Below are 12,059 nucleotides of genomic sequence, written 5' to 3' on the forward strand. Positions count from 1 at the left end.
GGAAAGAGAGTTGGGGAGAGAGAGGGATGCAAAACCTGAGAGACTATTGGATACTGAAAATGAACTGAGGGTTGAAGGGGGAGGGGGAAGGGAGGTGGTGGTAGTGGAGGAGGGCACTTGTGGGGAAGAGAACTGGGTGTTATATGAAACCAATTTGACAATAAACTATTAAATAAAAATAAACAGCTGTAGTAACATCAACCAAAAAAAAAAAAAAAAGAATTAGTGTTATTTATACTCTAAATGTCTGCTAGAATTCACCAGTAAAGCCATTCGACCTGGAGTTTTCTTTGTTTTAAATACATTTTAAATATTTAAATGGGAATGTTTTAGGGTAGCTAATTCAATTTCTTTAATAGATGCAAGGCTGCTCAGGTTTTCTTTTGCCATTGTGATTTTTTCACCCTTTCAAGTAATTTGTTCATTTTATCTGAGTTGTTAATTTTATAGCTATATAGTTGTTTATAGTATTCTCTTATCCTTTTAGCATCTGTAGGATCTGTGCTGATATTCCCATTTTCAAAAAACAGGTATTGGTTTCATTGCTTTTTAATCTATTCTATTTCACTGACTTCTACTTTTTATTTCTTTGCTCTGCTTACTTTGGGTTTAATATGTTCTTTTTCTAGTTTACAATTGTAGCTTAGATCATGTGAAGTGAGATTATTTATGAAGCAAGACTGGCCATGAGTTGATAATTTGTTACAGGTGTGTGATGGGTGCCTGGATTATTACTTCCTTATACTATTCTTTAAATGTTACATAAAGTAAATAAACCTCCCTGCATAGTAATTTTTTTCACATTTACATGCCTATTGACATTCATCTTTACCTGATAGTATCTATTTTATGAATTGGGAGGCTACTTTTAGGGTGGCTCTAAAGAATTCCTCTATAATTAGGAGTAATTATACCTTTTAGGGGTTCTTCATATTCGTGGGGATGGGAAGAAGAGTGTGAAATGAATCTTGATGTTATAAGCTCTTGAAGAAATTGGGATACCTCACAGTTACTGAGAAAAAGAATGAGCAGTATGTCAGTGTTTATAGAAAAGCTAATTGATACATGCTCAGTAACAATATAATAGTAACAATCATCCATCCTTTGATAGTTCCTACAAGGACAAATTTTCTTAATAAAAGAATCTGAAATAATGATAAAATGTTAACATTCATTTTGTGTAGTTGATGGGTAACAAGTATTTTCATTGTGTTATATAGAAATTTCTTGTGCTCCCTGCCTTCCTACCCCCAAAATTTATTATTACATTGCTTTTTAATTATAATCATCTTAATATACCTATGAATAGGTGTTAGAGAAAAATATATGCACAAATGCTCTACATAGTTTATTAGGAGTAAAATTGTGCATATCACATAGCTTCTTCTTTACATTTTTGTGTGTGTTTTGTATTATTTTGTCTTGCCTGTTTTTTTTTTTTTTTTTTTGTTTGAAACCTGGTGAGTCTCTTGAAAGAGTTGGGGAGAGAGAATTCTTTTCATTTTGCTTTGTTTTAAAATTAAACTTCGGGGCACCTGAGTGGCTCAGTTGGCTAAGAATCTGACTTCAGTTCATGTCAGGATCTCAGTTTGTGAGTTCAAGTCCCTGTTGGACTCTGCTGACACCACGGAGTCTGGAATCTGCTTAGGATTCTCTGTCTCCCCCTCTCTCTCTGCTCCTCCCCCACTTATGCTCTGTGTCTCTCAAATAAAAATAAATAATTAAAAAAATAAATAAACCTGTATCCACAAACAGAAATATGGTGGATTCACATTCTGTCATATTTATATTAGCTGGAATTTCATTGATAGAAGTGTAAAGAAGAGACTACCTAAGCTGAGAGAAGGGGTGAGAGAGGAATCTTTTAATTTATTCTAATATGATTATAGTTACTCCATTTTCTTGAATAAGAAAAGTCTCATAGATTTCAGAAGTATTAAAAAATAAGTCTCATAGATTTCAGATTTGCTTTGTTTCCATTAAACCAGTGTATCCTGAATTTTACGTTAGTATCCTGAACTTGAAACTTTACACCTTTTAATTTAGTACCATTCTGTAAACATAGTCAGTGACTGCAGGGTATAACCAATTGTTGCCTTGATTAATAATGCTCAATGTTCTAAATCATACTGATATGTAGACCTATTTATATGATGGAATGAATTTAAAGTGGTTTTGCTACAACACTAAAGCAAGTTAGTACCTTCTGGAGTTTCAGTTTTTATAGTGGTGAACCTCGACTCTCCATGTTCAACTTGTACAGTCTTATTTGCTGTGTTACATGAGTTGCTGTATTTGTTCCGATGGATTCACACAATGTTGTGGGATAGGGTAAGAAGTAAAATTATATGTTGGGTAAAATAGAGAGCAACTACCAGAGTCAGTTATGCCTTCCAAATATCCACTGAGAGTCAAGACAGGATAACTTTGCAGGTGTTTGAATTCCATTTCTGCTATAGCCCTGGGTAAATTATACATTCTCTCTGTGCCCTATTTTTCTTGTCTATAAAGTGAGAATAATAATAGCTCCTATCTTGCATAGTTGTTACAAGGTTTAAATAGTATGTTAGAAAATTGCCTGGTATTTGTAAGTGTTAGCTATTATCATTAGCTATTATTATCATCACTGCTTTTTCAGACAGTATATACTTCTGTTATAAAATTATGACATCACTTTATAAATGTTGATTTCCATGCCTTCTCTAGTAGCACAATGGTAGAGTCCTTTCTTAATTTCCATTAATGTCAACCACAATGTGCTGTGTAGAGTATGTATATAGTAAGTATAGTTGAATGAAGATTAAAGACTTAATATCTAAACTACATATATTCTGTTTTTGAATAAAATCAACTTTAGTTGTAATTCATTTTTTGAATTGTTTTTAAGTATTTTTTTAAATATTTCGGAAATTGCTTTCTAACAGATGATCTGAATGGCTATTATAAAAGTATGCCACTTAGTATCTCACTTCTTGTTTCTTTCTTTTTCTTTTTTTCTTTTTGGTGTGTGGTGATGGAAATAGTACCTCAGTGTGTCTGGAGAATAAATGTGGATATCCCTGAGGAAGCTAATCAGAATCTTTCATTCAGTGCTACTGAGCGATGGTGGGAACAGACGGATTTGACCAAACTAATCATATCCAACAATAAACTTCAGTCACTTACAGATGATCTCCGACTGCTGCCTGCACTCACTGTTCTTGATGTAAGCTGACTGTCTATAAATATGTCATTAGTTGAGACTCTAAGAGACTCTAAGGCTATATGTAGCCTTTGATAAGCAGGAAAAAGCAGAAAACCTTTGTTTAATTAGTAGAATGTAAGGAAGAGTAACAAATTATTGGTGGGCATAGCATGATGATTAAGAGTACACATAACATCATTCAGTTTCTGACTGTGTCACCTGATAGCTGTGTAACCTGCAAAGTTACTTCCTTGTGCCTCAGTTTCCAATTCTGTAAACCAGGACTGAAACTACTACCTATTTTTAAAACTTACTCTTAGAATTAAATGCACTATTGCATGCAAACAGAATCAGCACTTACCAGGCAATTGCTGCCGCTTATCTGTTTTCATGTCTGAAAATGTTGGATCTTGTCAAATTTATAGAGAAGTTTTTATTTTTTTCATTCATAAAATGAATGAATTGGCTTTAGATATTCTCTCAGGTTCCTTGTGCTTTCAAAATAATATGGTTCTGTGAGAACATGAGAGAGAGTCCCTCTACCCTTTCTCATTTTTTGGGGGGTTATATGTTGACATAAGTCATACCATCAAAGTGCTATTAGTTTCTAACGCTCTCATCTCTCAGATTGAAATTCCACCCAATGAGATAAAGTTATTTAATTGTAATATTTCAAATTGACGACTTTATAACTTCACGATTTCTGAACAGCATTGTGGTCAACTTCAAATTCCTTTTCCTCTTCTATACAAGGAACAAATTACCAAACTCCAACCCAATACTATTGAATTGCAATAACAAAATTATCGTTGAAGAATTCTGTACAGTAACAAACTCATTCATGCTCATGTGTTGTTAATTATAAAACGAAGATATTGACTATCTTTTAATAACTTTTAGATACATGATAATCAGCTGACATCCCTTCCTTCTGCTATAAGAGAGTTAGAAAATCTTCAGAAACTTAATGTCAGGTAACATTTAAGCTTATTTAATTTCAGTATTGCTAATATAGAGATGTAAATCTAATATTTAAAAATATTTTTTAACATTAGAAAATATTTTTGTATGATCTCAGAAAGTGGTAAAAGCAAGTAAGAATTTTAAGTTTTCACAAATTATTTATTTTTGTTTTAGAAGTGCCCACATGTTTTTCTCATTTTACAAATGTAGACCATTTGATTTTTTAAAGTACTTTTTGTTTTATTTTTATGTAACCATTTTTAGTCATTATTTTAGAAACTCTTTTTGTTGATATCTCAGGTAGCAAGTTATTTTGATATTCTTAAAAATATCCAGCTTAAGCAAAGGAAGAAATTTGAAACAGTTATTTCATTAATGATGAAAAATGTCATGGCTTTAGTATTAGTAGTTTTAAACTTTTCTGAGAACTCTGTGGATATGCTTCTGGTACTTGTTAGATGTGTGGGAAGCCAGGTGGCGAAGACTCTCACTAACTTTGCCCTTTAATCCACACCTCTGGACTTTCAAGAAATCACTATCTTATATGTTGTATGTGCACAGGTTAGGAGAGAAGGGATTTGGGAAGATTTCATTTAGGAGATAAAAAAGATCTTAGGTGTTCAAAACATAGTTTGAAAAACTATGGTTTACAAAATAGGTATGATTACAGAGCTCTCTAACATCACATAGTCAAGTCTTAGTGTTCTGGAGGTAAGTTCATTGCTTTAAGGGAAAATGGTTCCTTAAGTTACAGCCCTCATCTGGTGAAAAACTTAAAATTACCACAAATCTGCAAAAATAGCTACACACAAAAGATGCTAATTGTTTAGAGCTATATCAGAACCTCTTCCCCATACAAATCAAAGGCATAGGTCTGGCCTGCAGAGGCAAGAATGAGGAGGGTTGAGAGAAGAGGTGAGGGAGCATGGAGACTGGGTATGGCTTTGGCTTTACTTTCAATACTTTCAGGTTAGAGTATTAGGATGGAGGAAACAGAAGAGGAAAGGAAGCAGAGGAACTGTATAGCTAGAATTACATCTCTGCCCAACTGCATACCTGTGAAATACACAAAGATTTCAGTTAGGTGACCAACAATAGTAACCAAAGTTTTTAAAGTTTATTTGAGAGAGGGAGAGAGAGAGAAGGAGAGCGTGCGAGCGCACAAGCAAGCCCTTGGGAAAGGGCAGAGAGAGGGGGAGGGAGAGAGAGAAGCCCAAGCAGGCTCCGAGCTGTCAGCACAGAGCGCTACATGGTTCAAATTCATGAACCATGAGATTAAGACCTGAGCCACAATCTAGAGTTAGATGCTTAACCAACTGAGCCACCCATGGTCCCTAATAGTAACTAATTTTTGACAATTTTTTAGTGTTTCTTATTTTAGAAGGCATTTTTGGCATCTTTATTCTAACTTGTTTTATTTTTATATAATTCAAGGTTATTTTTTACTCCATTATATTTCTCATTTCACCCTGTTGCTTGTTAAGTAATTATATATGGTGTGAAAATAGAATGGAATTCCTATGTAAATAGTTAAGGTAAATCTGGGAACAAGTTAAGTCGGGTCATCTCTTAATTATCAGGGAATATATCATGCTCAGTGACTTGGGATTTCTAAAACAATGTACTGAGTATCTCTACAGAAGGACAGAGTAGAAAAGTTAAGTACAAAGAAGAGTGGAGTCACACACTGCATTCAGATAGACATGCCAGGCCCTTAAAAAGAGCTATTTTTGTCTTGAGTGCCAATTTAAAAACATAATCCCCATATAAGATGTGACTCCATTATAATGTATGTGTGCCCATGTCTCTGTCAAAATTCTAAAATTCAGACATGGTATGAAAAATTGTCCAGTGTAATCTTTCACATTGCATATAAAATCAAGAGTAGGCTATAAGGAAACAGCTAAAAGTTCATAAATTATTTGGTTAAAAACCTTCATTTCTTTGAAACTCTATTTGATTACTTTAAATTACCATAATTTTGATGAGTTAACATTACTAGTATGTGAGATTTGAGAAGTCCTTAAAATTAGTCGCCGTATTGTATGTTTTTTAAATGAGCCCATGTAGTTAGCAAAAATACCTTTACAATGATTTATTGTGTTGTGACCAAATAATTCAGCAGTTATTTTTATCAACCAACAGCCATAACAAACTACAAATACTCCCTGAAGAAATTATAAATCTGAGAAACCTGAAGGGCCTCTATCTTCAGCATAATGAACTAACTTGCATACCAGAGGGATTTGAACAACTTTTCAACTTAGAAGACTTGGTAGGTTGTGATTTTCCAATTTTTATATAATTTGGGGCTGGTGGGATTTTTCATCAGTCTTAGAAGTTGGATATATGATTGAAATGATGAGAACATGGACAGCTGTTTATATGACTGGATTATCAGAAACTGCATTTCAATTAGATTGCTAAATTAGATAATAAAATTTATTTTTCCTTTTTTTTCTTATGAAATCAACTTAGGTTTTAAGTTAGGAATAGAGTGTGGGAAGGGGGTGATAAGGATGACTGTTATTCAGAGGATTTTTATGGTTTTGCAAAATAGAGCACAGGTGTATGTGGCATATACTAATTCTGCTTTGTATACCCTCTCCTCCTTTATTGCTGCTATGACCCTCCTGTCCTATGGGTGTCCAGATAATCCCTTTAAGCCCTGCCTTTTCTTCCTCATTTTTCAAAATGTCCACATTACTTCACAAAATTTTTATTCCATCTGTGTCACATCCCAAATAGAGACAACCATAAAGCAATACAGATATTATTTTAAGAATAATAAAAACAGTAAGCACTTTGCTTTGTGGTTTACCTATATAATAGCAAGGTACATAGTTTTATCCCCTAGAATAGATATGGAACTATGGTTTATAAAAATAAAAAACACAACAACCTCATCTGAATTCATGTAACTAATAACTAAGGAACTCAGGATTTTAACATAAGTCAATTTGACCTCAAAATGTATCCCTCTCTTTTTCCTCCCACTATACCTCTGAAGGGGTAAGATTCCACTATAAAGTCTGCAATCTGAAAATTTTTAGCTAGATTAGATGAAGATTAGTTGTTCCAATAGTGTCTCTATTGCAGATGGTTAGTTCCTCGTTTGTTCCTGTTTTTTTCCCCCTCTTACGTGTTTTGAAGAACTTACTTATATTACTTTAGTCTTAAAGTTTATTTCTCACTACAGGAAAATTTAATTTTTTTACCTCTGTTTTTTTTCCTGTAAGTACGTCTTCCTTGGTATTTCCCTTATTTGCTGTAGTGTTTGAAATCAATGTATATACTGTCCTCAAAAATTCCTTTAGTATCTGTCAATATCCAGTCTGATCACATTGGACATAAGGTTTGGAAAGCAAAAGGCATAGGTAGAGATAAAATGAATGGCTAAGGAGGGAGCCATTAGATTTTCTTATAAAGTTAATGGTTAAAGATAGCAAGTGATGTATAAAAATTAGAAAGGAAATGTAAACTAGCAGTTTGATATTATAGTTGTTTCCTTTTTATGGGTTCCCAGATAGTGAAAGGTTATTTCAGTTGAGAATTGTGTTCTTAAGGACTCATATATCATATCATAAATGTGAGCAATAATATATTACAACATTAGAAATATAAGCTTATTTGGGGAGCCTGGGTGGCTCAGTTGGCTGAGCATCAGACTCCTGATTTTGGCTCAGGTCATGATCCCAAGGTTGTGGGACTGAGCCGCTCATCAGGCTCCCTGCTGAGTGTAGAGTCTGCTTAAGATTCTTTCTTTCTCTCTCTGTCTCTCTCTGCCCCTTTCTCTCAATCCCCACCCCCACTTGCATGTGCTCTCTTTCTCACTCAAATAAAAAAAAAAGAAATATAAGTATATTTAAAGATTGAAGCTAGTAGTATTTTTTTTTAATTTATTTTTGAGAGAGACAGAGCATTACTAGGGGAAGGGCAGAGACAGACACACACACAGAGAATCTGAAACAGGCCCCAGGCTCTGAACTGTAGCATAGAGCCTGATGTGGGGCTCAAACTCACGAACAGTGAGATCATTACCTGAGCTGAAGTCAGACACTTAATCAACTAAAGCCACCCAGGCGCCCCAAGCTAGTAGTATTTCTTAAAGTTATATAAAAACTGTTTAGCAATTGTACTAAATAAATATTACTGAAGAAATGACAGCATATGGATTTATTTATATATAATATATTTAATTATATATAAATTAGATGTATTGAATTAGATATAAAACATACTGCAATTATGTTAATTAATTACAATATAGTATAATTATGCAACATTAATTGCAATAATGTTTGACTTTATTAGTAATTTTATTGATTTAGGTTCTTTAAAATGTCTTAAGAATTTATGAATTAATATTTCTTCTATATCAGAAACTTTTATTTAAGCTTTTTATTTTGAAATAATTTTGTTTATATAATTATTTTCTCTTCCAAGCCATATGAAATAATTTTAGATTTACAAAAATGTAAAGATAGTACAGAGAATTCCTATATACACTTCACCCAGATTTCCTTAATGTTGACAATGTACATACCCGTGACACATTTGAAAATTAAGAAATTAACATTGGGACAATATAACTGACTACACTATAGATTTTATTAAGATTTTCCCGGTTTTTCCACTAATATCCTTTTTTTGGTTCCAGGATCCAATCCGGAATACTGCATTGCATTTATTGTCAGTAACTTTTGATATTACAAAATATTTATTTATTAGTCATCTGTTAGTGTACAGAGTATTGGAGTTGTAGATTATTGTTTCCTTTGTAGTTTATGATATGTTATGTTACTTATGATAGTAACAGTGTGTTTTGTAAAAAATAGCTGATCTAGCATTTTTACCTTTTTCTATCATCTTAATGGATTTAGGGTTACACGTGCAACAGTTTAATGTTACACTAAATGAAAGTCTTCAGAGAACAAGTTCCCTTAAGTCATTTTGTTCTTATCCATTGTTGCAATTGCCCCTACCTAACATGTTGTTTGCTGATAGCTAGTGAAGTACTTATACCTAATTCAAATGTTCAAAAAAATGTCCTCTCATAACTGTTTATGCTTTAACAAAATAATAGAAACAATGACTTAAAGAAACAGGTATAGACAGTAATTAGGCAAGTTTGAATGAGGGAAAAATAGAGAGTAAACTTTTGGACTCTAGTAAAGGAGATTTGCTGATATCAGCAGAAGAATGGAGGGACTATTTTTCCCTTAAAAATTAGAATGTCCATTTTCTTAGCTTTATTTTTTGCTTTCAAGAATTTTTCTTTCTTGCAAATAAATTTTACATTTCATATTACAGTAGGTACTCAATAAATATTGGGTGAACAAATTGGTTTTTTAATTAAAAACATGATGCATGATATAGCATGACTTTGTAATAACAGAAATCTTTATGTGAAATGTTTCTGAAGCTAGAGTTCGTTCTGATTCCTGCCTGATACATTATTAGGCTTATAGTGGTCCTAGAGAACACTGAGGTTTTGAATGACAACTTGTGAAATTGTCTGTGAATGGAGGTTACAAAACATATCACCTCTGAAATAGTCTTGTTTTATGTTGCAATCTCCTCAAAATTCTGAAATCCCTTTTAGGGATCATTTGTTAGTTTGTTTATATATTTATTTATTCATTCTTTCTTTCTCTTTCTAAAGGATCTTTCCAATAATCGTCTTACAACTGTTCCTGCTAGTTTTTCTTCTCTGTCCAGTCTGGTGCGACTCAATCTTTCCAGTAATCAACTGAAGAGTTTGCCAGCAGAAATAAGTGGAATGAAAAGTAAATCATCTCTATTTTAAAAAATACATAAATTTTGAAGTTGGTGCAACTTATATTTAGGAAAATAAATTTTAAAATAGTTACAGAGAAGTAAATATAGAGAAGTAAAATAATAGATTTTATGCCTGTAAAGGAAACAATAGCAAGTAGTCAGATTTTCTTCAGAGCATTATTGTCTAGCCTAACTTCCTAAACAGTTACCACCAGAAGCATGTCTTGGCATATCAAAAAGAAGAAAATAAAATATGATTATGAACTAATGGAAAATTATATACCTGAGATAGTGATTAGGATTTTGAGCTATGCTGTCTCTTCATTCATTAATTCATTCAACATTCACTAAGAGGTGATTCTGCTTATGTGATTATGTTATGGCTGCAGTTCCTCATGACCCAGAAGTAATGATGTCAGGAGATAGTCTAGTTTTGCCCAAATGGTCAATCTGTTGGGTTTTTTTTTTTTAAGATTAAGATAGTGGTTCTATTGAAGTTTATCACTGAATCATTCTAGAACTAATAATATTAAGAGATAAAAAATAGAAGGAACATTTCAGTCCCTTTTAAATAATTATACTTAATCATCTTAGAAGTCTTGATTTAGAGGCCAAAATCATTATGTTGATTTTTGTTGTTGTTTAAAGGCAAACTATTATTATTTCTTGGTTGATGAGCACACTGTGTGTGTCAGCCTTATACTCTTTACCTTATGTAGTCTTTTCTGCTAATCATATTAATCCCTTTTTATTTTTTTAAGCCTCCCTTTTGTGGAAGTTATGGAAGTGATTTTGTACAGTTGATTACAGATAATTATGGGATAAATTTGTAAAATTGTGCTGTTTTGCTTTAGATTAATAGTCATTTGTAGTAGGAATGTATAAGTTAAATCTGCCATAAATCAAGTTGATATCCTAGAGGAGCCTTTACTTACTTAGGTTTTCAGTAATTAACACTTGGCTTATCTTTGCTGTTTTTCAGTAAACAGAGTAAAAAGTAGAGCTAAACATAAAATATGTTATCTTAAGTTAGTATGTAAGAAGCATGTATTTTTTTTTCATAAATTGTATGGAGCTATCTTGAGAGATGGGGATAAGATTTTTCAATAGAAAAATGCTTTGAATTTACAGCAAATTTTCCAATATACTACATAATGATTAGATGCTGTCTTCCTTTAGCCATGACAATGATACTTTTAAACTATCACCAGTAGCACATTTAGTTATTATTTCAGTATTAATGACTGGATCCTAAGAACAATATTCTAACATTTTTGTGGTTCTTTGTAACAAATGCCTTTACATGTGTTTTTGCCATGACAAAGGTTCTGTACGTTAGGGGGATGTGTATTTTTTATATTTTAAAAATTCATAAGCTTAGACTTAGAAATTATATTATAAATTGTAGAGCCAGGCCTTGAATCATCGTTCTGTAAGAGCATGAGTCTTCTTGCTCCACCCCCATGGTTCGTCCCCTGCACACTGCTTGTATTCTGTCAGTGCTCTTACATGCAAACCCTTGTGAAAATTGTAGCCTCTTTTATTTTTTTTAATGTTTATGTATTTTGAGAGAGACAGAGAGAGAGCACGAGCATCGGCTTGTGCGAGTGGGGACAGAGCAGAGAGCAGAAGGCAGAGAAAGAATCCCAGGCAGGGTCCATGCTAAGTGTGGAGCCTGAGGTGGATCTAGATTCATGATCCTGTGACATAGAACCTGAACCAAAACCAAGAGTCGGACGCTCAACTCACTGACTCACCAGGTGCCCCTACAGTCTGTAACTTTTAAAGCAAACTTTTCTTCATAGTATTTACTGGATTGGAGGTGGATCACATTGTGATGTTTTTAAAAATGCTCTAGTCAAGTAATATATAAATTATTACATTATTTGTTGAAAATAGTACATCTCTTTTGAAAAGCAGTTAGTTTCTTTAAATACCCACAGAAGCAGTTTAAGGCAATCTATCAATTCAGTCTTGCATTATGTTAAAACCTCCCAGACCTCCACCGCAGCAATCTCCTACTCGACACATCCTCAAAGGCAAGGGAAATTAAAGCAAAGCTGAACCCTTGGGACTTCATCAAGATAAAAAGCTTCTGCAAGGCAAAGGAAACAATCAAGAAAACTAATAG

The 12,059-nt window shown here is 33.1% G+C and overlaps 1 protein-coding gene across 2 annotated transcripts in view; it reads left to right on the forward strand.

Moving 5' to 3' along the window:
• The window catches only part of LRRC40 (leucine rich repeat containing 40), a 50,758-nt gene that overhangs the window by 12,240 nt on the left and 26,459 nt on the right, over positions 1–12,059 (forward strand). For both annotated transcript variants that reach the window (XM_029948919.1, XM_029948920.1), the window contains exons 2-5: positions 3,024–3,205; positions 4,085–4,158; positions 6,293–6,422; positions 9,813–9,936. In XM_029948919.1, the coding sequence (XP_029804779.1) occupies positions 3,024–3,205; positions 4,085–4,158; positions 6,293–6,422; positions 9,813–9,936 (510 nt within the window). The remainder of the gene's footprint in view (positions 1–3,023; positions 3,206–4,084; positions 4,159–6,292; positions 6,423–9,812; positions 9,937–12,059) is intronic.

This window comes from Suricata suricatta, chromosome 8 (genome assembly GCF_006229205.1).
Source record: "Suricata suricatta isolate VVHF042 chromosome 8, meerkat_22Aug2017_6uvM2_HiC, whole genome shotgun sequence".
NCBI classification, from domain to species: domain Eukaryota; kingdom Metazoa; phylum Chordata; class Mammalia; order Carnivora; family Herpestidae; genus Suricata; species Suricata suricatta.